This window comes from Bubalus kerabau, chromosome 6 (assembly GCF_029407905.1).
Source record: "Bubalus kerabau isolate K-KA32 ecotype Philippines breed swamp buffalo chromosome 6, PCC_UOA_SB_1v2, whole genome shotgun sequence".
Lineage (NCBI taxonomy): Eukaryota > Metazoa > Chordata > Mammalia > Artiodactyla > Bovidae > Bubalus > Bubalus kerabau.
Window position 1 is genome coordinate 79,006,763 of NC_073629.1, and position 26,761 is coordinate 79,033,523.

General features: G+C 37.9%; 1 protein-coding gene across 1 annotated transcript in view; it reads right to left on the reverse strand.

The window, feature by feature from the left end:
• Positions 1-26,761, reverse strand: part of SGIP1 (SH3GL interacting endocytic adaptor 1) — a 236,717-nt gene that overhangs the window by 35,960 nt on the left and 173,996 nt on the right. Inside the window, exon 18 of the mRNA XM_055585555.1 lies at positions 23,369-23,428. Coding sequence (XP_055441530.1) covers positions 23,369-23,428 — 60 coding nt within the window. The remainder of the gene's footprint in view (positions 1-23,368; positions 23,429-26,761) is intronic.

Consider the following 26,761-nt stretch of genomic DNA (forward strand, 5'->3'; position numbering starts at 1 on the left):
AATGAAAAATGAAGACTCTATGAAGTTAGATAATAGTTCAGTATTATAACAATTGTATTACTATTAATGATTATTTTTAAAGAATTCAAGATCAAAATAGCAATTATTATGTTTGTTCTACAACAATATAAAATATCAAATATTAACATGTTTTTGTTCTTTATACATTGAAGGGATAAACAGAGTCAGGATAATTATCTCTACTTCACTGGCCCAAGTTCACTCTGCTAGTAAGTGGTAAAGCCAAAATTCAATCCAAGATGTCCCAACTCAATGAAAACAATAGTAGCAACAATGAAAACTTTATACCTCTTACTTCATCCTAAGAACTATTCAAGTGGTTTTACTGATATTAACTCTTAATTTTGATAATATCTCTCTTAGGAAACAGCCATTATTATCCCTCTTTTCCAGATGAGAGAACTGAGGTTTCAAGTCACTTAGTAGCCTTGCCTACAGTCATCCAGTTGGTAAACAGTAAGAACAGAACAGAGATGCAAACTTAGTACTTCTTGACTTTGGGTCCCGAACTCTTACTTACTCTGCTCTTGGAACAAAGAAGTCAGAACAAAATTACATTAGTCATCTGTGGGCACATATGTAGTCCCCCTCGAAGAATAACTTGTTGCCATTAGCTTGTCAACTTCTGACAAAATAGCAATTCTGTGGTCCTGGAAAGTAATTGTCATGCATACTTAGGGAGTTCTGAGAAATGGAAAAAGGCACACAGAATCACCATAGTGTGATAACGTTTTCTGAAAGGCAGTTTTCTATGACTCTCATTACCAAGCAAAGTTATATACACACACACACAGGAACACACATGCACACAAAACCCAAGGTTAAAAAAAATTAGTATGACATCTTTAAAAGAAGAGGTCATTCTACCATATAGCACAGGGAATTACACTCAATATTTTGTAATAACCTATAAGGAAAAGTAAACTGAAAAAAAAAATATATATATGTAAGTATTATAACTGAATCACTGTGTTGTACGCCTGAAACTAACACAGCATGGTAAATCAACTATGTTGTTATTCAGTTGCTAAGTTGTGTCTGACTCTGAAAACCCAAGCGCTCTGGCCCTCCAGGCTCCACTGTCCTCCACTATCTCCCAGAGTTTGCTCAAATTCATGTCCATTGAGTCAGTGATGCTATCCAGCCATCTCATCCTCTGTCGTCCCCTTCTCCTCCTGCCTCAATCTTTCCCAGTATCAGAGTCTTTTCCAGTGAGCTGACTCTTCCCATCAGGTGGCCAAAGTATTGGAGCTTTGGCTTCTGCATCAGTCCTTCCAATGAATACTCAGGGTTGATTTTCTTTAGGATTGACTGGTTTGATCTCCTTGCTGTCCAAGGGACTCTTAAGAGTTTTATCCAGCATCACAGTTTGAAAGCATCCCTTCATGGATCACAGTCTTGTCATGGTGAAAGGGTTTGTGTAACTCAGTGAAGCTATGAGCCATGCCGTGCAGGGCCACCCAAGCCAGAAAGGTCATAGTGAAGAGTTCTGACAAAATATGGTCCATTGGAGGAGGAAATGGCAACCCACTCCAGTATTCTTGCCTGGAGAACCCTTGGACTGTGATGAAAAGGTATGGCACTGGAAGATGAGCCCCCCCGCCCTAAGTCAGAAGGTGTCCAACATGCTACTGGGGAAGAGCAGAGGGCAATTACTAACAGCTCCAGGAAGAATGAAGTGGCTGGGCCAAAGCACAAGTCAACCATATGTCAATAAAAAGTGAAAAAGATAGTGAGTAAGGAGTAGGGATTGTAATATGTAAAAATATTAAAGGAGAAAGGGAAAGGGAGAGAGATTTTAGAAGAGAAAGGGAAAAATACAAAAAAAAAAAAAAAAAAAAAGAGGGCAAAAAGGAAGCAAAATACCTAGGTACAGAAATTGAGTAAGAGCACAAGGTTTACTTGGCAAATGAATGACTGTTTGTGCACCAAACTGCACAGAGAGGCCTGGTTCTGCACTATTGCCAGTCTTTTGTGTGGAGGAAAAGTGTATCCTCATGGTTTGTCCAGAGCAAGCCTGAAGAGTGGCCAAGGTCTCATTTCCTCCTCACTTTCTGCATACATTTCTCATTTTCTGTATGTTTTCCGCTTTGTAAAGTTGAAATTTAGAACATTTTTTCACATCAAGGCCAGTTCAGTTCATGAAGATTTATTTTCAGTTGTTTTAAATTTAATAAGAATTTATGTCAGAGTAGTGCTTCCTTCAGGGGTGTTTGTAGCATTTGTCACTATAGGCTCAATAAACAGTAATAGACGTTATCTATTGTGTCCTAACTCTGTGTGATGCTTCATATGTATTATTTCCTTTAATTCATATAACCACTTCACCAAGATGAGGAAGCTTAAGTAACTAGCTGAAATCCAGAGAGCCAAGACATCTATGCTTTTAATTATTATGCTTTGATGTTACAGTAAAGAATCTAGAACTTCATTGCACACTGTGAGTTTCAGTCACGACTGTGTTTCTTTGTTAATATCTGCCCTTGGGCAGGTCAGTGATTCTAACTGCATCCCTATCAAATTGGGATGTCAGGGCCACCAACCCTACCTGACTGTAAAGAGGATTTGCACTTACAAATGCCAGGTGTCAAAAGAGCAGCAAATTTTACTCTCTGTTCATCTGGGGCTAGAAAAAGTCATTCTGAAAGTACTACCTGAAGTATGGACAGCAGGAGAAGGCAGTCTTGTTTGTTTAGAAGACTGTTCCCACCCTTGCAGTCTACCAACCCAAACAACTGCCACTCTACCAGGCCTGCTGTACACGCTGGGCAAGGGACCCACTTTTGTCCAGGAGTGAGAATGAAGAGACAGAACTCACAGATGGAAGCAACACAGAGTGTCAGAATGCATGAAAGGAGAGAAAAAAATTCCAGGAGTTGTACTAAGCAGCATGAGTGAGCGGGAGACCTGAGTTCGATCCCTGGGTCAGGAAGGTCCCCTTGAGAAGGCAGTGGCAACCCACTCCAATATTCTTGCCTGGAGAATCCCATGGACGGAGGAGTCTGGTGGGCTACAGTCCACGGGGTCGCAAAGAGTCGGACACGACTGAGTGAGTGATTTAACTTTATTTAAAAAAAAAAAAGCAGATCATATCAGTAGGATTAGTAAATAAAGTATAATCAATTCAATTATAATTTATAGAGTATATTCCAGAAAAATACTGCTGGAATCAGATTGAATAAAATTTGAATCCTGACTTTATTCACTTACTGTGTGACCTTGGAAAAATTACATAACCTCTCTGATGTCCACTTTCATCATTTTGGAAAATAGCGATTGTATTGTTTGCAGATACTGTGACAACTATTATGATATAGAATGCCTTATCTGATAGTATCAGAAAAAAGTCACTTAGAATGAATGCATTTAAATGGCTGCTAAAATTTCATAGGCTATAGTGATAAAAAAGCTTGACTGACAGTCAAAATTGGCATAAACTAAATTTGTAAAAATATCTTTTATTAACACACTGCAATAAAATAATCAATGAATTCTTAGAATGAAGAAAAGTGATTATGTGGATATTTTGAGGAAAGGCATATTTTTCTGATAAAAATTGTATTATAGATTTATATACCAATCTAGTTTCAGATTTGGTTTTCATTCATGATTATAACGGAGAAGGCAATGCACCCCACTCCAGTACTCTTGCCTGGAAAATCCCATGGACAGGGGAGCCTGGTAGGCTGCAGTCCATGGGGTCGCTAAGAGTCGGACACGACTCAGCGACTTCACTTTCACTTTTCACTTTCATGCATTGGAGAAGGAAATGGCAACCCACTCCAGTATTCTTGCCTGGAGAATCCCAGGGATGGGGGAGCCTGGTGGGCTGCCGTCTATGGGGTCGCACAGAGTCGGACACGACTGAAGTGACTTAGCAGCATGATTATAAAGTGATTCTATATTGCAGGGTTAATTGAGAGTTTTAGCAATTTTTCTAAGGGCCTCTCAATTTCTTGTTTTTCTTTCAAAGTGGCTATAATATGAGCTTCCTTTATTTCTTCTTCTTCAATTATTAAGTTTTATTTTTGCTAAACCCTCATTTGAGAATGACTTTGAATATGACCTAAAGAGCTTTATACCATCACTTTCCTTGACTTCATGGAACCCCATATCCTTTCTAAGATTGGCAATTTCACTTTGCAATAAATGTGCACTGTGTCTGTATTTTATGTCTATAGTTTATTTCAGATGTTCATGAAGAAACTGACCAAATCTGCATATTATGTAATGGATGAGGATAGACGCTAGTATTAATTTGGTAAATTGATATTAGTACAGGTACTAGTGTTACAGATTAGTACTTTCATGTTGCATTGATCTTTACTTTCCTACCCAATCCAATAACTGCGAAGACACTGATAAGGACAGTAACGTAGGGAGCTTTGCCAGGATATGAAAATCTGAGTGCTTGCACATAGAAAATACTCAATAAGTGACAGCCATTATCATTAACGGGGCTTCCATGATGGCTCAGTGGGTAAAGAATCCCCCTGCAATGCAGGAGATATGGGTTCGATCCCTGCATCAGGAAGATCCCCTGGAGGAGGAAATGGTGACCTACTCCAGCATTCTTGCTGGGAAAATTCCATGGACAGAGAGGCCTGGAGGGCTACAGTCCATGGAGACACAAAAAGTTGGACACAACTGAGCACATGGCACACATATACACATGGCACACACATTATCATTAACAAAGAAGGGGAATTTGTGGGGCAGGCACAATATCCAATACATTGTTTCAGGCTCCCCTTAACTCCATACACATTTAGTATATGAGAGGAGATAATGAACTGTGGTGTTAGAGAAGACTCTTGAAAGCCCCTTGGACTGCAAGGAGATCTAACCAGTCCATCCTAAAGGAGATCAGTCCTGGGTGTTCATTGGAAGGACTGATGTTGGAGCGGAAACTCCAATACTTTGGCCACCTGATGTGAAGAGCTGATTCATTTGAAAAGACCCTGATGCTGGGAAAGATTGAAGGCAGGAGGAGAAAGGGACAACAGAGGATGAGATGGTTGGATGGCATCACCGACTCAATGGACATGGGTTTGGGTGGACTCCAGGAGTTGGTGATGGGCAGGGAGGCCTGACATGCTGCGGTTCATGGGGTCGCAAAGAGTTGGACACGACTGAGAGACTGAACTGAACTGAAAGAGAAGATTAGAAGTTTTTCTTAGGTCAGTAGAAAGAATTTTATCATGAGAGCTTAACTTGAGAAGGTGAGTTGTACTTTTGTGATCTTGTGAATCTTAGCTGAAATGATGGCTAATAAAATATTGTGTGTGTTACTTAAAAAAAAAGTCACAGCAACTTTGTTTAAAAAATTTTAGGATAGGTTTGTAAGGAAAGGAGTCGTTATTACATATAAAATTTTCTATTTTTTTCTTTTTCTCTACATCTTTGAATGTTACAATTTTACATTAACTAGTTGAACAATTATTTGAAATTTATCTTATATATGCGTATGTTGTATATGTGCACATACACTGCATATAAAAATGTATACATAAAGTACTTTGCATATTTTGGTATATTTGTATATCTTTGTCTATTTTAGAACTCTAAGCCTAAGAAAATATTTTAAGATCAAAGAATTATGTACAAAGATGCTCAAGGCATATGGGAGTATTTGAAGCAAATTAAATGCCTAGTTATTGAAATGAAACAAATCATTTGTGACAGAATGAAATATTATGCACATATTAAAACTTTAGTAATTAAAATAGCATTAAAAACCATCACGTATCACATTTTACCAGATCGGAAAAGGCAAGAGATACTGGTATAATTCAGTATTGCTAAGTGTGTAGAAAAAATGTCAATCATAATGCTGGTATGAATTTTTGGATGGACATTTGGTAATATGTAGTATTATTTGAAATGTGCATACTGCTTAACACAGTGATTCCATTTTTAGCAATTTATCTTTTGGACAAATATACACAAGTCCACGAGGATATAAGTTTAAGGTTGCTCATTGCACTATTTTACATACTAGCAAAAAAAAAAAGGATAAACTCAACCTAAAAATCCATTAATAAAAGATAGGCACATTCATATAATTGAATAGAACCATTAATATGATTATATAGATGTATATGTATATAAATGCACACACATATACATTCTAAAACACTCCATATCATACGTTTAAATGGCTACTATTGACTGCAGGTTATAGAGCAGAGTCTATCTTCTATTTGCCTACAATTGTACATATTTCCTTAATTGTGAGAAACATACTTTTGAAAACATGAAAATATTTAGATTTCTGAAATTGAGGTGCATCTTATAATCAATGTGAAAAGAAAACTGGTGGCTGCTAACAGAATATGTTCCAGAGTTGTCTTTGGTTGTACTTGTGAATATAACTTTGAGCTTTGTAACCTGATCAGCTTTGTAACCTGATCAGCTCATCTCAGGGATGCCTCAGTTGAGCTGAGTATTTGAATTGATAGCCTTTCATGTGACTGAATTCAAACCCTTATTGCCCCTTAAACATTTTTTTAAAAAGATTCCATCTGACGCAGTAATAAAGTGAAAAGTTATGTGTACACTGACGATAAACTGTCATATACCAGGCTATGCAATGGGAGGTAGAAGAAACTGCCAGATTCTTTGAAATCTAAACCATAGTATTTTGAAAGATGGGACAAGCCAGTTATGACTGAATTATGCATATAAAAGAATATATAACTTTGGTGTTAAAAATGTATCTGTCAACAACTTTTGGCTGACTTTTTAAAAAGTTGTTTACCTTTTAGCAATTTATAAATAAACTTGGGAATATGAATGCAGATAAAAGCCTGGAATTTTTGATGTGCCGCCAAATTAAACTATCAACATCAAAGAGAATAAAGAGGTCAAGATAATGAACATGTGGTATAAAAAGCATCAAGTCACTATAGTATTAAACATAACTGCTGATGGACGGAAGTGATTTAGATTCATTTTTAATTCTGAAATTTAAATAAGTTTAAATTTCTAATGGTTATACTGAAGATAGTGGCTTGCAATTTGTTATAATTGGTTAGAAAAATTCTTTTATTCATTTAATGAAGTTTACTTTGCACCAGAAGATTGTTATTAAACCAATGAAGCATATCCCAATGGAGGAATTTTTGGAATCAAGTAAATACAACATGCACACACACACACACTTGTGATTTCAGAGTCTTTTTCTCTAACTTTATTGAGGTATAATTTCAAAATTAAATTGTAAGATGTTTAATGTGTATGTGTGATGATCTGACCTACATATACATTGTGGGAGGATTTCTCCCATCTAGTTAATTCACACATCCATTACCTCACGTATTTTTCTTTCTTTCATCCCTTCCTCCCTCCCTCCTGCCTTCCTTTCCTTCTTTTATGAGAACATTTAAGTTCTACTCTCTCAACAAATTTCAGTTGTACAATACAGTGCCATCAACTATAGTCACTATGTTTTATGTTAGCTTCTCATGCTTCCATGGTGGCTCAGTGGTAAAGAATTCACCTGCAATGCAGGAGACACGGGTTCAATCCGCGGGTTCGACCCCTGGGTCAGGGAAGAGCCCCTGGAGAAGGAAATGGGAGCCCACTCCAATATTCTTGCGGGGGAAATCCCATGGACAGAAGAGCCTGGTGGGCTACAGTCCAGGGGTTGCAAAGAGTTGGACACAACCAAGCGACTAAACAACAATGACAAATACATTAGATCCTCCGACCATATTCATTTGTAGTTGAAAGTTTGTACACTTTTACCAAATTCTCCCTATTTCCCCACACCCAGTCCCTGGCAACCACTTTTCTACTCTGTTTCTATGAGTCTGACTTTGTTTTCTAGATTCTGCATACAAATTGTACCACGTGGCACTTGTCTTTCTCTGTCTGGCTTATTTCACAGCATAATGTACTTAAGATCCATCCATGTTGCTGCAAATAGCAGGATATCCTTCTTTCTCTGTATTTATTCTTTTATCTATACTTCTCCATATTGTTTGAATTTTAAAAAGTAAATGAAAGAAAGAAAGAAAGAAAGAAAGAAATTGAAGTCACTCAGTTGTGTCCGACTCTTTGGGATGCCATGGACTGTAGCCTATCAGACTCCTCTGTCCATGGAATTTTACAGGCAAGAATACTGGAGTGGGTTGCCATTTCCTCTTTCAGGAGAGCTTCCTGACCCAGGGATTGAACTAGGGTCTCCCGCATTGCAGGCAGACAGCTTTACAGTAGGAGCCACCAGGGAAGCCCTAAGATAGGGTTCGTCTGGGATTACATCAATTTCATGCTTATGCCAATTTCGTGCTTGCATCAGTTTCATGATCAGAATAAAACAAACTGTGAGCTATTTTCGAATGCAATTTAATGGCATGGGGGACATTATCATATGTTAAAGTAAGAAAAAGTATCATATGTTAAAGTAAATTATCATATGTATGAAAATATAAATTACATAACCTACACATGAAAAATCTTAGAAATAAAATATACCAAAATAGTCATTATCTAAGGTTATTAGATTATAGATTATTTTATTTTTTATATCTTTATGTTTTTCTACAAGGAGTATGCATAATGATAGTGTGGCAAAAATTTTTATAGATAGAAGCAGTGGTGCATATATATAGAATGTAATATTACTAAGCCATAAAAAGAATGAAATGATGCCATTTGCAGCCACATGGATGGACCTAGAGATTGTCATACTGAGGAAGTAAACCAGATAGAGAAAGACAAACATAAAATATTGCTTATAAGTGAATCTAAAAAAAAATGACACAAATGAACTTATTTACAAAATGGAAACCGACTCACAGATTTAGAGAATGAATTTACAGTTACCAGGGGGGAAGGGTGGGGGAAGGATTAGATTGGGAGTTTGGGACTGACATGTACGCACTGCTATAACCAACTGCTTTAACCAACAAGCACCTACTGTATAGCAGAGGGAACTCTGCTCAATACTCTACAATAACCTAAATGGGAAAAAAATTTGAAAAAGAATAGATACATGTATATGTATAACTGAATCCCTTTGCTGTACATCTGAAACTAACACAACATTGTTAATCAATTATACTCCAATGTAACACAAAAACTAAGAAAAATAAATTGAGAGTTACACTAGTGTCTTAAATAATGCTGAAGTTTCTACATTTCTCCTTTATTATTTGAGTAGTTTCTGTTCTTACAGTTAAAAAGTGGATGCTGATAATTTTGAATTACAAAGTTATTTCCCTGCTGCTGCTGCTGTTGCTAAGTCGCTTCAGTTGTGTCCGACTCTGTGCGACCCCATAGAGGGCAGCCTACCAGGCTCCCCCGTCCCTGGGACTCTCCAGGCAAGAACAGTGGAGTGGGTTGCCATTTCCTTCTCCAATGCATGAAAGTGAAAAGTGAAAGTGAAGTCGCTCAGTCGTGCCTGACTCTTAGCAACCCCATGGACTGCAGCCTACCAGGCTTCTCCATCCATGGGATTTTCCAGCCAAGAGTACTGGAGTGGGGTGCCATTGTGAATGGAGAGGCATAAAGAATGCTGTTGGTCTTAGTCTGACTGCCTGAAAGCCTGCTATTTGAGCTGCCAGTTTCCTGGCGAATGGGCTATGAACAGCGTCCATCAAAGGTGAAATCTAGGAAAGGATAACAACATTAAATAACTCATTCTTCCTCTTCCTGGACTCACCCTCTACGATGACGACTGCAACTCTTGAAAGTCACCAAAACATCCTTGAAAAATTAACCTCACCCAAACCTTTTGTGTTTTCTCAAAGGGATAGTTCAAACCTCTAAATTAAATCTTAGGGGAAGCAACACTGCAGTTTCTCGGAATTAAAGACCGGAAACACAATTGTGAATCACACACTCTGTGAATGTGTGCCAGCAGGAGAAGAAACCCCAAGGCCATATTTCTACATATCCTGGTGACTTAGAGCGCAGAGCCAGCAGCAGAAGATGTCCATGAAGGTTCCTGTCTGTTGGAAGTCTATGCTATACCAGAAATTATTACCACATACATGTTGCAAAATAGTCAAAGATACAAAAAGGTTAAAATACCTTAAGCACAATGACTTATCTTAATGTCCTCAAATCTATCTTTGATTTAATAAATAAAGCAATGAATGCAAAATTCTTAGCACATATTAAGTATTTATTTAATAGTAATTATTATTTTAAGAAATGATTGCATGTATATAGTACTGTATAATTTATTAAGGCCTTTCACAAGTAATTGACTAAATCTGTTAGGAGTATATATGGTATTGATGAAATATATTTATTCCACATATATATAAGTTCTTAGAAGTGAGAGATTCTACTGAGTTTTGAAATCACTTATTTGAATGCCTTTTTCATTCATGTGTCAGCTCTCACTGAAGTGGATAATCAGAGGTCCTCCTCTGTCTGGGGGAGTCAGAGTCAGGAGTACAATGCATGAGCTGCCTCCATCTGTGGACAGCTCTTCTTAGAAGACACACAATAAAAAGCTATCGCACAAGCTATTATGTGTAAAATAAGCTACAAGGATATATTGTACAACATGAGGAATATAGATAATGTTTAATAATAACTATAAATTGTGACGGAGAAGGCAATGGCACCCCACTCCAGTACTCTTGCCTGGAAAATCCCATGGATGGAGGAGCCTGGTAGGCTGCAGTCCATGGGGTTGCTAAGAGTCAGACACGACTAGGCGACTTCACTTTCACTTTTCACTTTCATGCATTGGAGAAGGAAATGGCAACCCACTCCAGTGTTCTTGCCTGGAGAATCCCAGGGACGGGGGAGCCTGGTAGGCTACCATCTATGGGGTCACACAGAGTCGGACACGACTGAAGTGACTTAGCATAGCATTAACATAGCATAAATTGTTAATTATTATATTTCACACCTGTAACTTAAATAATATTGTGTCAACTATGCTTCAATTTTTAAAAAGCTATCGCACAATGGAGGCTCCACCATGCAAAGGAAAAACAGATCCCTCTGGTGATTCTTAGCTTCTCCATTCTTTTCTTAGGAAGTTTGAAATCACTTGTCAAATCTGCTGAAATGCCTTGATTTACAAATTCTTTATAAAAGAGATGGTAGCAGATTCTCTTCCAACACCTCTCATCAGCAGTGAACACAGCACCCCAAGGAGTGTATCAGCAGGCAGATCATTAGTCTCAGCAAGTTAGCTTTAATGATGGGCTCTGGTGGAGGCTGGTGGAGGTGGGGGGTGAGTGTACAGCAGGGAGGAGGCTTTCTGCTTCCAAATCATTCTCCTGCAGCACACACAGGCCAGGAAAGACTGCTCATTGCCCCTGCTGACAAAGGGGTGGGAGGGCCGTGTAGCAACTCACAGTAGATGGAGTTGCCAGATGTTTTATGTGGAAGAAAACTAGAATGCAACAGCCCGATCTTCTCCAAAGCAGGCAATAACCAAACAAAACAGACCAGGGATGTGGGAAGTTGGACAAGGGTGTTAAGAGTTAATCACTATTGAGCACTTTGTGTGCACTGACCTTGTACTTGAGTATAGAATCCTGACTGCAAGCACTACAACTCTATGAAACATGTTACTATTTTCTAGTAATACCATTACTATTCCAATAGCCAGAGAAGGAAACTAAGACTTAGGCTAAGTAGCTTCCCTAAAGTCACATTTGTTGTTGTTCAGTTGCTAAGTCGTGTCTGATTCTTTGCAATCCCATGGACTGCAGTATGCCAGGCTTCCCAGACCTTTGCTATCTCCTGGAATTTGCTCAAACTCATGTGCATTGAGTTGGTGCTGCTATCCAACCATCTCATCCTCTGTCGCCCTCTGCTACTCCTGCCTTCAATCTTTCTCAGCATCAGGGTATTTTTTCAATGAGTTGGCTCTTCACACCAGGTGGCCAAAATATTGGTGCTTCAGCTTCAGCATCAGTCCTTCCAATGAATATTCAGGGTTGATTTCCTTCAGGGTTGACTGGTTTGATCTCCTTGATGTCTAAGAGACTCTAAAGAATCTTCTCTAGCACCACAATTAGAAAGCATCATTTCTTCAGCACTCAGCTTTCTTTATGGTCTGAATCTCACATCCATATATGACTACTGGAAAAACCAGAGCTTTGATTATATGAATCTTTGTGTGCAAAGTGATATCTCTGCTTTTTAATATGCTGTCTAGGTTGGTCATAGCTTGTCTTCCAAGAAGCAAGTGTCTTTTAATTTCATGGCTGCAGTCACCATCTGCAGTGATCTTGGTGTCCAAGAAAAAATCTGTCACCGTTTCCACTTTTTCCCCTTCTGTTTGACATGAAGTGTTGGGGCCGGATGACATAATCTTAGTTTTTTGAACGCTGAGTTTTAAGCCAGCTTTTTCACATTATGCTGAAACTAGACCCAGAAGGCTAATTCTAAAGCCAATGTGTGTGCACACAGAGACACACACACATTCTCTCTAAGTATATATGTATTCCACATATTTTCTCTATCTATACAAATATGTGTGTGTATGCATGTGTGTGTACTGAGAGTAAACTCATATAAATTAACTAGGAACTCTTATTCTAGCTTTAATATCTAGGATAATACCCAATACACTTTTAGGTTAACATTTACATGTTACATTCTTATTTTTTATTAGAACTCTAACTCGGCAACATTTTATCTTTCTTCAAAGCAGACTCCTTGTAGCCTAAAAAGTCATGCCTTCTTCTTCCTCTGGAAACTCTCTCTAGCTTCTAGGCCAGACTGTCTTTCTTCTAGCTACCTCCAAAGCCCTGTATCTCCTGAATTATAACCATCTCCATGCATGTTATTGTAACAACTTGTTTAACATCTGGCTTCTACATTCCATGAAGGTGGAGATGTGTCTTGTTCTCTACTGAAACCACAGTATCTTTCATAGTACTGAGGGCACAGTGGGGTCTCAGTAATTACTTGCTGACTGAATGAATATAGCTAAAACAATATTTGTTCCTATAGCAATTATCAAGGCTATGTTCTACAGGTTTGTTCATTGTTCTTCCTATCAGGTATCTACCTATTGTAGAATTAGTAAGCAAGGTAAACCTTAGCATTTTGCTATGTATCCATCATAATCAATTTTGTGCACATCCATATAAACATATGAAGATAGTCTTAATTCATGCTAAAGAATATTAACTATGAGTGTGTCTAGACACACTGCAGCTACTATGAGGAGTATTTCAGAAACTCTATTATATCATAACAAACAACTAATTCCTCCTTTTGAACATGATTTACATGTCTATAAGTTTACTGTGGGGATAGGCAGGGAATGTCATATTTTTTTTTTTGGAAGAGCTCCTACTTCGTGGAAAAAGAAAATGGGTGTCCTATTAAAAAACCTAATTTTATTCCTATTTATAAACCAAGAAATGCAAAATTTGTTACTCAGTTATTTATAAAGTTTATACAAGTTATTACTTTTTTGTTTAATGGACATGACAAATATTAATAATTTCTTCAGTCTTATATGATGCTCAGTTTTCAGTGTTCATGTGTGTGTGTCGGGAGGAAAAGATAGAAAATTATAAGACAGATGAGAAGATTGGACAAAAGGCATGGACAGGCAACAGCCAGTGAAAAGAGGCAGTATGTCACATCTGTGTTAACTTGTATTTGCTATAATGGCCTTCAAGAAGATGATATGTTCTTTCCAGGCTTGGTATCTGCAATTTTCCTATCTGTTACTTAGGTTAATGGTAAGGTCATACTCAGGGTGCAGCCAGGTGAGCTAGTTAGGTGTGCCTTCTTCCATGCTCCTTGCTTCCCGAACAACTGAGAGGAAACAGATCAGGAAAAGATCTAGGTACTTAATATATAGCACAAAAATATATCCATTAAATATTATGCATTCAAAAGTAATCATTAATATTTGTGTGGCTATTTATATAAATATTAATGATTAATTTTGAATGCACAATATTTAACAGATATATTTTTGTGCTATATATTAATATTTGTGTGGCTATTTATAGAAAGACTTCTCTGGTGGCTCAGATGGTAAAGTGTCTGCCTACAATGCAGGAGACCTGGGTTCAATCCCTGGGTTGGGCAGATCTCCTGGAGAAGGAAATGGCAACCCACTCCAGTATTCTTGCCCGGAAAATTCCATGGACGGAGGAACCTGGTAGGCTAAAGTCCGTGGGGTTGCAAAGAGTCGGACAGGATTGAGCAATTTCACTTTATAGAAAAGATACAGTGGAGCAAATTCCAAGGCATTCTTTTTCCCATATGGCTCCTATGATACAGGTTTGTCCCAAGGCTGAGCCCTCCCCTCCCTGGATTCAGCCCTCATTTCCAAACAAAAATAATTCCCACATTTCCACAGTCTGTCTACTCCTGGACTCATATATAAGGGATGGTGTGCAGGACTTCAAAGCTGAGATGTCTCAAAAGCAGTTCATTCTTTCTGACCAAACCCAGGGCTCTTAGAGTCTCCTTTCTCCTGGTTCACAGCAGCACCCTTCTCCCTGTGTCTCAGGATGGAAGTATTCACTTATTTCTCATAACCTGTGCGTGTGTGCTCAGTTGCTTCAGTCTTACCTGACTCTTTGCAACCCTGTGGACTGTACCCACCAGGCTCCTCTATCCATGGGATTCTCCAGGCAAGAGTACTGAAGTGGGTTGCCATGCCCTTCTCTGGGGGATCTTTCTGACCTAGGGATCAAACCTGCATCTCTTACATCTCCTGCATTGGTAGGTGGGTTATTTACCACTAGCACCACCTGGGAAGCCCCTTTGTACAACCAATTAGATGTCAAATGTTTCAACCCCTATGGCTTTTTCAAATATCTTGATGAAAACAGTACTGTCGGTTCTTTACTACTTATCGTGAATTATTCAGTAAAACCCCAAATTTCTCTAATCCTTAAAATCAAAGATGATCCTACCATCCTCAAAAATTTCTCAAGGTTCCACCTTGTATAAAGATTGTAATCAAATCCCTTCTTTCAGTATTTAAAATCTTTTGGAATATGAGCTCTAGTTAGTCTTTTTCAAGATCATTTCTTAAAACATGCCTGGCCTCTCCCAGTGTTTATTGAATGTAACATAGATGTCATTCCTGGGTAAAACGTGGATATCATCCCTGAGAATAACATGGATTTCACTCACCCTAACACCTTTGCTCAAATCATTCTTTAAATTGGGACAGTCTTCGGTATCTAAAGTCCTCCTTGCCCCTTACTGTCAGTCAGGTCAAAGCCTCTGTGTCTCTAAGAAGTTTCCCAAATTCTTCCCAGTTAAAAGTTTATCCATTATTTATACATTTCCAGCATATCTTTATAATTCTATTATGGCATTTACTACAGTGAGTCTGATGGAGATATGAAAGGAAACTCCTGGCCTTAGTCACTCCCAGAACCCCAAGCGGTCACTTGAGATCAGGAAAATGCCAGAAATAAGAAACAAATGCATGTTAGGCACAGAACTTAATCTTGGCCCTTTGCCTTAATTCTCCTCATTCAGTTTGAATGCAAACTCCAAGTATGAAAAATAAAAACATTTCAGAGCAGTGAAGTCATAAAAAGACATGAGGGAATATTAAAATCATATTATTAAGTGAAAGAAGCCAATCTGAAAAAGGTTACACACTATATGATTCCAACACTATGACATTCTGGAAAAAGAACAACTATGAAACTAGTAAAAGGATCAGTGGTTGCCAGGGCTTGGGGGACTGCAAAAGAATGAATGGACAGAGCACAGAGGATTTTTAGGGGGGGTGAAAAAAACTCTGGATATCATAATTAAAGATACATTTGTCCAAACCAGTGGAATACACAATGCCAAGAGTAAACCCTAATGTACACTATGGACTTTAGGTGATTACGTAAAGGTGACTACTTTAGGTAACAGATGTCCCACTTGGGTGAGGAAGGTTGTGTATGTGTGGGAGCAGGGGGTGAATTGAAAATCCCGGTACCTTCTCCTCAATTTTATTGCTAACTTAGAACTGCTCTAAAACATAAAGTCTAAATAAACACAAAACCAAACCAAAAAGCCTTTAATAGTGTGCAGTATGTTAAAAAGCAAACAAACAAAAATCTCTCTTACTTGATTTTCCTAATTATCCAACTAGGTGGGTATTATAGCTTCCACTTTAAAAATTACAAAACTGAAACTCAGAGACATTAAATTTCCAAGATCACATTATTTTTGAGTGGCACAGTGAAGATTTGAACATTACAGTGGTTAGCAGTATTGGTTTTATAACATAGCACTAACTCCCCTTGAATGGATTTACCCACTGACTGGCTGTGTTATTTGGGGGAAGTCACCTAAATTTTCAGTAAAATGTGAATAATATTTTAAAATATGAATCCACACAGTTGCTGTATGGGTTATATGAGTTTATGGCCAGGGAGTAATTAGCAGTAATTAGCTCTCCTTGGTAAGGACTCGTCATGATAATTCATTAGCAGTGTTGGTATCAGCTGCAGTACTCTGCACATGCTGAACCCAAATAAAATCATCTTTTCACCAACTAGGGACCCTGTGCTTGGTGACTTGAGATAGAAGCTGCTAACTACTCTTAAGCTTTCCCGCAGGTATTTAATTGGATATAATTCTGATATGAATTTTGTACATTCATGTCATCTCTAGCAATCCATTCACATCATTTGGCTTGAACACAAAGGCTAATACAGAGAGCACTTTGCTGACTATGATGGTAAGAAACACATATTTGGTCTTTATTCCAGTTCCTGGCACAGAGCTCCTCAAACTCATGTGATTTTTTTGAGTGAAAGGGTTGAATAGGGGTTGTTATTCATAAAAAAGCCTCTTTCAAGCATACTTGAGTTTCTACTAATGAGGTGACTCTTGGAGGATGGAGACTGGCTGGTTAGAGGAATGGAACTTTCTGTCCTGTCCCCCAATCTCAGGGAGAGGAGAGAGCCTGGACATTGACTTAATCACCAACAGTCAATGATTCACACAACTGTGCCTACATAATAAACCTCTGAAACAATGAGGCTTGGAGAGCATCCGGGTTGATGAACAAATCAATGTACTGGAAGGGCACACACCCATGAGAGCTCCATGCCCCCTTCGCTCAGACTTTGTCCTCATCATTTCTTTCAATGCGCCTGCATCGTATCCTCTAGAATAAACAGGTAATAGAAAGTAAACCACTTTCCTAGTTCTGTGAGTTGTCCTAGCAAATTATTGAACCCCAGGAGATGGTTATGGGGAACACTCAATTTATAGGTGGTCCATAAGAAGTACAGACCTGAGACTTGTGACTGGTATGTGAAGTGAGGGGACAGGCTGGTGGGGCCGAACCTTAACCTGTGGGGTCTGCCTGACTTCAGGTAGTTAGTGCCCAAACTATTTAGTGTGAAGGGAAACACCTACATGCTTGGTATCAGGAGTTAGAAGAATAAAGAAAACGCTTCTCTTTTACTGACTTTCTAGTCTAGCTCCAGCATGACAGTCATACACTAAACTTAAATGATATAAGGCACCTGCCTCAAGGAACAGGAAGTCAAGGGAAATATCAGCATGTTGGTCAATCCCAGAGAATTTCAGAACTACTAATTCCTTGTGAAGAGGTCAAGTGAATCATTTTTTTTTCTTTAATATTTTACTAGTTTTGTTTTTGAGCCTCAGAACCAGCATTGTGAAAGTCACTTAGTCGTGTCCAACTCTTGGCGACCCCATGGACTGTAGCCTACCAGGTTCTTCTGTCCATGGTATTCTCCGACAAGAATATTGAAGTGGGTTGCCATCCCCTTCTCCAAGGAATCTTCCTGACCCAGCGATTGAACCTAGGTCTCTCACATTGTAGGCAGATTCTTTACCATCTGAACCACCAGGGAACCAGCATTAGGTACTTATTTATTTTTTGGCCATGCAGCATGTCAGATCTTAGTTCCTCAACCAGGGATTGAACCCACATCCCCTGCATTGGAAGTAATGGGCCTTAACCACTGGACCATCAGGGAAGTCCCAAGGTCGAGAGAATTCTGAAACCATCAGCAGACCTGCCTGGTAGAACATTTTATAGGTTCTGCTCCACTTAAATCTTCCTCACAGGTTTAGGCCTTTTTTTTTTTTTTTTTTTAACTCTCTGTGACCTTCAATTGTGAATAGAAAAGATTTTGCATTTCATAATCACATTGTAGTTTACATTAAAAAATTTGAAATAGCTAGGGAGGGCAGTTTTAATATTTTCAATGAAGACAGTCTTGTATCACTGCTTCTTATGTTTCTGTAATTTTCCCCAACTTGGTTGTACTTAACCCTGTGTTTGTAGTTGAGTGCTCAGTAACTTTATTGATTGAGAAGGGCCTACAGTCAGGGGGTGGGGGCGGGGCAGTGCTTCCCTGGTGGATCAGATGGTAAAGAATCCTCCTGCAATGCTGGAGACCTGGGTTCGATCCATGGGTTGGGAAGATCCCCTGGAGGAGGGCATGGCAACCCACTCCAGTATTTTTGCCTGGAGAATCCTGCCTGACGGGCTACAGTCCATGGGGTCACAAAGAGTCGGACACAACTAAGTCCAGCACAGCAACAGTGGGGTGGGGGCAATTAGTGGACAATTTCCACTAGAAGAATATTGTGAATTTAGCAAAATGGCTCCTTCTCATAAAATTGCTTATGCCTTTCAAGTTTCCTTCTTCTAGTGACTCTTGGATGAATGAATTTATATCTGGTTATCTGTGAAAAATTTGACCTGTTTCTTACAGGATTACTATGTCAGGGGGAAGAAACTTGAGTGGCCCATGACTAAGATTATGTATTATGAACTATTAAGTAGGGACATTTAATAACCCACTGAAGGAGGTCAGAAGTTAAAATGTCCAAGAGTTGAGTTTTTCATACAGACAGCACAGTTTCAAAGAGGAAAGTGTATCTTCCATTGTATAGAAACATACTTTTCCTTCATGGGGTCTAATCTGGATAAACTTGAATGTAGGTTTGGCTGGTGGATTGAATGCGAGTGGGGTGCCATAAGACTAGAGGGTTCAACAAAGTCAAAGATAATGTGTAGTCAGGGGACTGGGAAACTGGAAGGTTAGGAGAGTTAGAGAAACCCACCAGCATCACCTATTTCAAGGGACTGTCACAAAAGCTAAATGAGATATCACGGACATGGAGCAGAGCATCAGGCCAGGTCTCCAGCTAGGCAGCCTGGATTTCAATCTCTACTCTTCCTCTTCCTGGCTGAGTGATTCTCAAAAGTCACATATGTTATTTGAATCAGAATTTCTTCATCCATGAGTTGTGCAGATGAAATGAGATATTAGATGAAATGTATTTTTCATGTAGTAAAGACTCAGGTATTAGTTATTATTATTCATTATTTTTCTTACCTCAGTTCCTCCTCTTTATTTTCAACCCCTATATGCTCCATTCTTTTCCCCTGTTTTATTTCATTTCTGTAGAACTTATTACCATGTCCATGCTACATATTTTACTTATCTTCTTGTTTTTGATTTTCCATATTACAACATAAGCTCTGCAGTGACTCGGAATTTTTTCTGTTTTGTTCCCTGTAGGGGAGTGCCTAGAACAGCGCTGGCACACAATAGTACTCAGCTAACTGAATGAAAGGATCATGCCTAGTACAGTTCTTGTACTACAACAAGGGGGACGAATTGTTAGTTTTGAAATAGCTGAAATGATACTTTCTGGTAGGGGCCATTTCTTAGATGTGGCCAGACATATGGGTTACTGAGTGGAGTGAAAGTTTATTGGAACTGAAGTTGAAGAAGCCCTTGAGAGAGAATGTTGATGGATCATCCACATCGAATCTATGTGACAAAAGGAAGCTAGTGAGTGAAGTAGAGAAGAGGGTGAAAAGGGGGCTGCCAGTGTCCCTAAGCCTATAGACGAATGCCGGGGAAATGCTCTGTAGGTCAGTGTGAACAGCGGTAAATAAAAGGTGAAATGAGCATATGGCTACTTTTCATAATGGGGAGAGGGGGTTGGAAGTTTTAATGGAGAGTTGGAAGAACTCATACAGCCTATAGCAAACTGATGAACTTTCCATGGAGAGTGTTATAGGGGAAGCAATGGCCCCTGGAGAGAGCGGAGATGCAGTGAAGCCAACAGGTGGGCCAGTTTGGCAAAGAGCCTGGGAGTACAGACAAGGGTGTTGCTAAGTGACATTCCCGGGTGTGTGTTGGGAGTGAGACCAGTGAACAGGAGTAAGGAGTGGACTAGAGAGGAGAGTGCAAGTGGCTGTATGCACAGAGGAGAGAGGCAATCTTCAGAACAAGGATACAAGAATCTATGGTTGTAGGTTGTTTGTTTTTTTTTTCATGACCAGATACAAGATGATTTTGTAGTTAAATAAGCTAAACAAAGAGAGGGACAGCACATTTCTGGAAACATTTTCATGTTTGAATGCTCTAGGGAATTATTCAAATAGCTAATAGTCTTATCTTCTACTTTTTATGGAATATCTTTCCCTTCCTTTCATCTCAGAAGACTTGATAGCTTCAGTAGGATATACTCCTGAATGAATGAATTTTAACAGGTTCTACCTTATGTAACCTTTACCTTTTTTTTAAAGCTCAACTTAAATAGGTTAAAATTTCAGTGACTATTTTTTTTTTAGTGAAATTGTTTAAAACTAAGCCATTAAGACAAGCTTTGGAGCTCTTGTGAGTTAGAACCATTGTCTAACACTTTTCTATCTCTCTTGTTAAGTTAAATTTAGAAGTGTGAAGCATCTCATATTATTTCCAAATAAGTTCATGAAGTTCATTAGTTAGTTGGTTGATTGGTAAGTGGCTCACTCACTCACTGGGTGACCCACTGACCAGAGGCCTGCCAGAAAAAGCAATGGATATGATAGGCTAAGGTTTTGAACATGATAAAACACTATTTAAATGCCAACAAATAATAACTTAAAAGTTATTTAGAACAAATGCATTTTTGACCTGGGAATCTGATCCTCTTATACATTCCCCAAATAAAGAATTAAAGATAATGATGATTAACATTAATAATAACAAATATGGGTAAAGCCAGAGTGCCCTAGAAGAATATACTAGAAGTGCTATTCAATAAAATATGTTGAATGACCATGTCTTTTTGTAGTTTAAAGTTTGAGTAGGGGCATTATTCTCAAAGCAATTTAACAAGTCATTGTTTCTATGCCATTTTATCATCCCAGCAGAAAATTTAAAAAAACCATTCCATGTTGCATTAGCTAAAACTACCTGAGGCTAATTTACATAAACCACTAAAACAAGTCTTTTCCCATTCTTAAAAGATAGCCACCCTTGAAGGGGGTAAGATGTCCTCCTAAGTCTTCCCTTAAAGTTCATTGAAATGTACTTTAATTTGCATGAGCATTTCTTGATAGATAAGTAGGACATATTCATGACATGACCTCTCCTATAGTCCCTTGGAAAACCTTGTTTATACTTCCAAACCTTCAGCAAAATCCAAGATAAAGCTAACACAAAGCTAGAGGTTTCAATTAATTTCTGTTCAATCTCTTTCCTTGTGTGACTTCTCTTGTCTTAAATTGAGATGTTTAAGGTATTTGGATTTTACTAATTAGAATGGCAATGTTAGCTACCAACATTAGATACCCCAAATCTACTAACGAATATTTTCTTTTCCTAAAATTAAAAAAAAAAGTGGTTCATATTGCTATTCCACATGCTTATTAATACTTATGTTTGATTGATGATATATTTTAAAAAACAAACAAGCCAACAATCAAAAGCTGTCTTTAGACTGGAATCTTACAAAAAGTCTATCTCTTGGATTTCTTTGGTTTAAAGAAATCCTAACCAAAATAAAAGCAAACCAGACAATAGATACTCTAAAGCCAAAACAAACTGTACCAACAAAGAACTATGAAAGTTTTTTGGAGCCCCAGACATTACTTGAAGGTTGCCAGTAGCACATGGCTTAATTTCCTGTTTAAAACAGGGTAAACTACAACCTTTAATGCAGTCAACCTGAACCAGAGAAAGAGCCTTTATATATGCAGGTATTGGCAGTATGTCAAGATCATAAACCTATTCAGTCATAGCGTCTCCTATGAGATGTGCTGATCAGTAAAAAGACACCTGGGCACTTTTATTCATCTAATTTGAAGAGAAAGTTTAGAAGGTCATAAGTTTGTGGATTTTGCATCTTGGTTATTACAAAATTAATGACCTGAGGCAATGAAGGCTTCCAACATCATGTGGAAAATATTCATCCTTTTCTAAGATTGTCTATCCACCTGTTCTCTGCCTGAGCCAGGAGAGACATCAGTATTTGGGAAGCTTTGAATCAATGTTTCCTGCTACTAGCCAAGCCACTCCAAGCTAAAGGGACTATCTTGCAAAGAAAAGTCACTGTTAAGAGAAAAATGTCACACCACACAAACTACTTGAAAATTTGTGCCAGTCATTCTAATATTTTAAATTGTGCTAAAACACACACTTATAGAAGTTCTTTTTGTTATCATGAAATACAAAGACCATATTTAGAATCAATTCTTGAGTAGAAATTTTGTTTGCCAACTTTTTATCCCAAGATAAACTTAGCTATTTAAAATTGTAGAAAGTAGAGGCTTGTGATAAATATGTATAAGATAGTCCATTTGTTAAGTTTACTTACTTAATTGTCCTATACCATTAAATGGGTTATTAAACCAGTTTAAATGGGTTATTTTATCAAATGCTTGGCCTGTTAAAATGATTTAGAATTTAAATATAAGACAGAAGAATGCTAATCCTTAATGCAGAAATAACAAATTATTCAACATTGAGGTTAGATAACAGACATTACACTTATGTATATTTTCTTTCATCTTCTAAAATGGCAAGTCCAGTGGTAGTTGTCCATTTTACTAGTCATTCCAGTTACAATTTCCATATCAGAAGCTGTAAATAGAACTTATGAAAATACTTTTTCTTTTCTTCATTTTTCTGATCTCTCATGCAGCATTCCTTGTCATAAGAATATATTTACATTTTACAATAATGGATGTTGTATCTGAAATATTAATTATTCAAAACAAAATTAAATGCCAGTTCTAACCAAAAATGTCCTTATATTTGTTGCATTGCACTTGCAAAAGAGTTAGGAAAGAGCCCTGGTTGACAGAGTTAAGTTCCTTGCCCAAAAAAGGTGTTTTTTTTTTTTCAATTTATTTCAGTTAATTAAGTAACCAATATTAACTGCAAATTAGCTTTAATTTTTTAATACAAAAAATTGGAGATCTCATACAAACCAAATTCATGGAGTATTTTCTTTAGTATTTAAATATTTTCTAAGTAGCCATAGCATTTTTATATAGAAAGTGAGACCAGGTCTTTTGAAGAAAACTGGGATTTTTTAAAAATGCGAATGGGGAAAAGCATGAGGGGAGGAAAAATTAGAATCTGGTATGCTATGTACTACTTACCTTCAAAAGTCAAATAAAACTTTCCTCTGTCAAACCAAACGAGGGAAGGCTGTTCATTCTCTGTATGGCCAGGAGTTGAAGCGGGATGGGAAAGGTTAAGGAGAGGGAGAGAGAAGGACACAGTATGAGTTACAGAGCAGGTCATTAATCTCACTAAGGGGAGGGCGGAGGCACTGCATGCCATTAGCGTGCAGGGAAAAGGGAAGGCTGGCAATCTATGTTTTTTTTTTTTTTTTTTTAAGTTTGGGAAATAGAAAGCAAAAGCAAAGCTATGTAGGCCTAAAGGGATGGGCACGTGTTGCTGGCAGCTTGGTACTTGGTGCTGGTGCGCGTGGAGCAGAAGTCTTCCTGGCCATGCAGGGGCGTCAGCATATTTTATTTTAACTGCACTAGTTTGGGCAAACTGTCACTCAGCAATTGCTGTGTTTGTTTCATCTTCACTGTCATCCCCTTCTATGTTTTAAAAAAGAAACTAGGAGTTATGGGTTACATAAAACTTAGCTGAGGTTTTCAATGACAACAGCATTGCATATCAATTGAAAGTTCATGGAAGATGCCATATATCTTCCACTCCCTTCCCTGGAATCACCTTAGGCAACCAGACACAAAACACCCTTTACCTATGTACCATAGGAAAAACAAGATTACTAATGGTGTTCTACTATGTTTTAAATAAAAAAGCCGTCACTGGACATGTAATTCTGAGCAGTTAAATTATCCCTCCCTTTGTTAGTTCACAAAGCAACAGCCTCTCCCCTTTCTTGAACCTTTTCACTGAGAAACTGTCATGCAACCTACTGCTTTATAATATGTTCACTTGAAAAAAACCATTTCAGTGGCATGAGTTTCATGATGAACAGTAAGTAGATGGTGCATCTGAGAGGCACTGGACACTCATGAGGTGAGTAGCATGTCCATGAAGTTTAGCATTCAGATGGCATAATGGCTTGGATTTTTGAAGTCTAGATATCTAAAGATCACTCAGCTGACACCATACCTGCAGGCGTCTCACAGCGCCTTTCAAACGAGGGCAGTTTGTCATAAAAAACATCATCTTCTGACACTTTGAACCAAAGAAATATAAAGGAATGAAAATAAAAACACAAATACAAATCTCAAATGAAATCAAGCAATGCACTTTACTGATCAAAACACAGGAATGATTTTAATGAAAAAAGGAAACAAAACCTAAGACACTGGGATTATGGACAGAGTATAAAAAGTGATGTGCTTATTTCATGATGAGTCTAAGAGCAGAAATGGAAATTTTTTAAATGCCAGATTTTAGCATTTGTGAATTTGCTGAAGTCAACTCCATGGAAGAAATCACACCCCCACCTTTTCAGGGAGTTGTTAAAGGCACTGTCATTAATAATTGACTTGTGCAAGTGTATTTCACTCAGACACAATTCTCAAGTGACTGGACATATATCCATCAACAGAACCTCCTGACAGAGTGCTGGCAGCTCAATGGGATCACCCAGCATGCACCTGCCTCCCCATGGGGAAAGAATAGGCTTTTAATGAGATCATGAAAAAGCAACAGTATGAATCTGAGGTCCCTGAATGAAGTCCCTCATTTCAACTTCATCAATATCCAACCTGTCCTTGGTACTTATGGATTGTTAGTTTTGAACAGCATTATTGTAATTCCATCTTTGGCTATGGTATTGATCATGGCCAAATGTTTCTGTATTAAATTGGTCACAATAGTTGCTATGAACGCCAAGCATTCTGGATGTATGTACATGGTCTCCCTCTTTACCAACAAACAAATGCAGATAACTTAAGTTTTACTCTATGCGATTTAGATCAATCAGTGCCACAGATCTGAAGGATATTATTATAACTTTAACAGAAAATTGAATAAATTCTGTACCAAGACAAGTAAGGGAGAATCTTTCCTACACTGTAGAGAAGTATAAGATGAGGAAATAGATGAGGGTAGGAAAATTACTCCATAAACTATGCTTCTTAGAAAATATTCTACTAGCTTGGCTCTTAGACTTAGTGAATAAGGCAGGAAAACTGTTTTGTCAATTCTTAAGGCTCTAAAATAGCACCTGTCAATCAGTTGTTTTAAAATACTAAGATGATGCTATTTCTCCATTTTATTTATTTATTTTTGACCACACCAAATGGCATGCAGTGTCTTTGTTCCCTGACCAGAGATCGAACCTGTGCCCCCCTGCAGTGTAAACACAGATTCGTAACCACTGGACTGCCAGGGAAGCCCCTGTCAATCAGTTTTTAGTATACATGTGATTTCCTCGGTGGCCAGAATAAGTGAATGCAACTTCTGTAATATCTACAGGAGAGGAACAGGAACTGGCACTAAGAAGGACACCCCATAATACCCCCAGAAAACAGGACACAAAAAGATTACACTGGCAGTAACTGACTGTAACAGTGCCCTTTCCTACCTACTAGGAATGGTGAGAGAATGAGGAATGGTGGAGAATTTTCTTTTGAAAAACTGATGTTTTATTTACAATCTCCTTAAAATGAGGAGACACCAAGACTGCCATCTTTTTCTTTGAGCTGAAGTTACAAAAGAATAGTTTATAAAGGTTGAACAGCAAAAAAAAAAAAAAAAAGGTTGAACAGTATGCTTATCATTTTTTTTATTATGGTTATGGACAATGAGGACTTAGAAAAAAAATTCTAAATCAGATAATTTAAAAAATGGGTGGTTGGATAGCTCTGTGCTTGATTTAAATAAGGGCAACAATCAGATTAAGTAAAGAAGAAAAATTTTGTTAAGAGCTAACCAGGGGAACTGTCCCCAGTTGATCCGAGATGGGGAAGCCAGTATTGGAGATAGGCTTTTCCAAAAAAAAAGGGGAAAAATAAGAAAATTAAGTGTGGGAATTTAAAATCGGGATCAGGAATACCTGTCTCTAAGGGTCTTTCCTTTTGTGCAGAACAATTGATGTTAACACAGATATGTTTTTTAAAAAGCTTATTTAAGTCAGAATTTCCACCCAGCCTGGAGAGACAAAAGCTTAGAGGAAATGTTTTAAGTTTTAGATTCTATGGTTAATACTTCTGTATTGAATACAAATCACTTTTGCTTCAAGTTCTATACCAAAGGAAGCATCAAAGTCCATCTGATGCCCATAAAGGATTACTTTTCATTCATTATTGATTCCTGGGATGTTAAAGATGTAATTAAAAATGCATAATGAACAGTTGAAGAAACATAATTAATAATGAATTTAACAATGAAGACAAATTGTCTTTATCATTGTATTTTGCATTGGGGTAGATTGCAAAGGAAGGTTTTGCAAACATCTAAAAAATGACTATCACACATAGAAATAAGAAGCAAATAATAAATTGGATATTTACAATTAGAGATAATTCCTTGTTTATCTCTATCTCTAAAAGTCT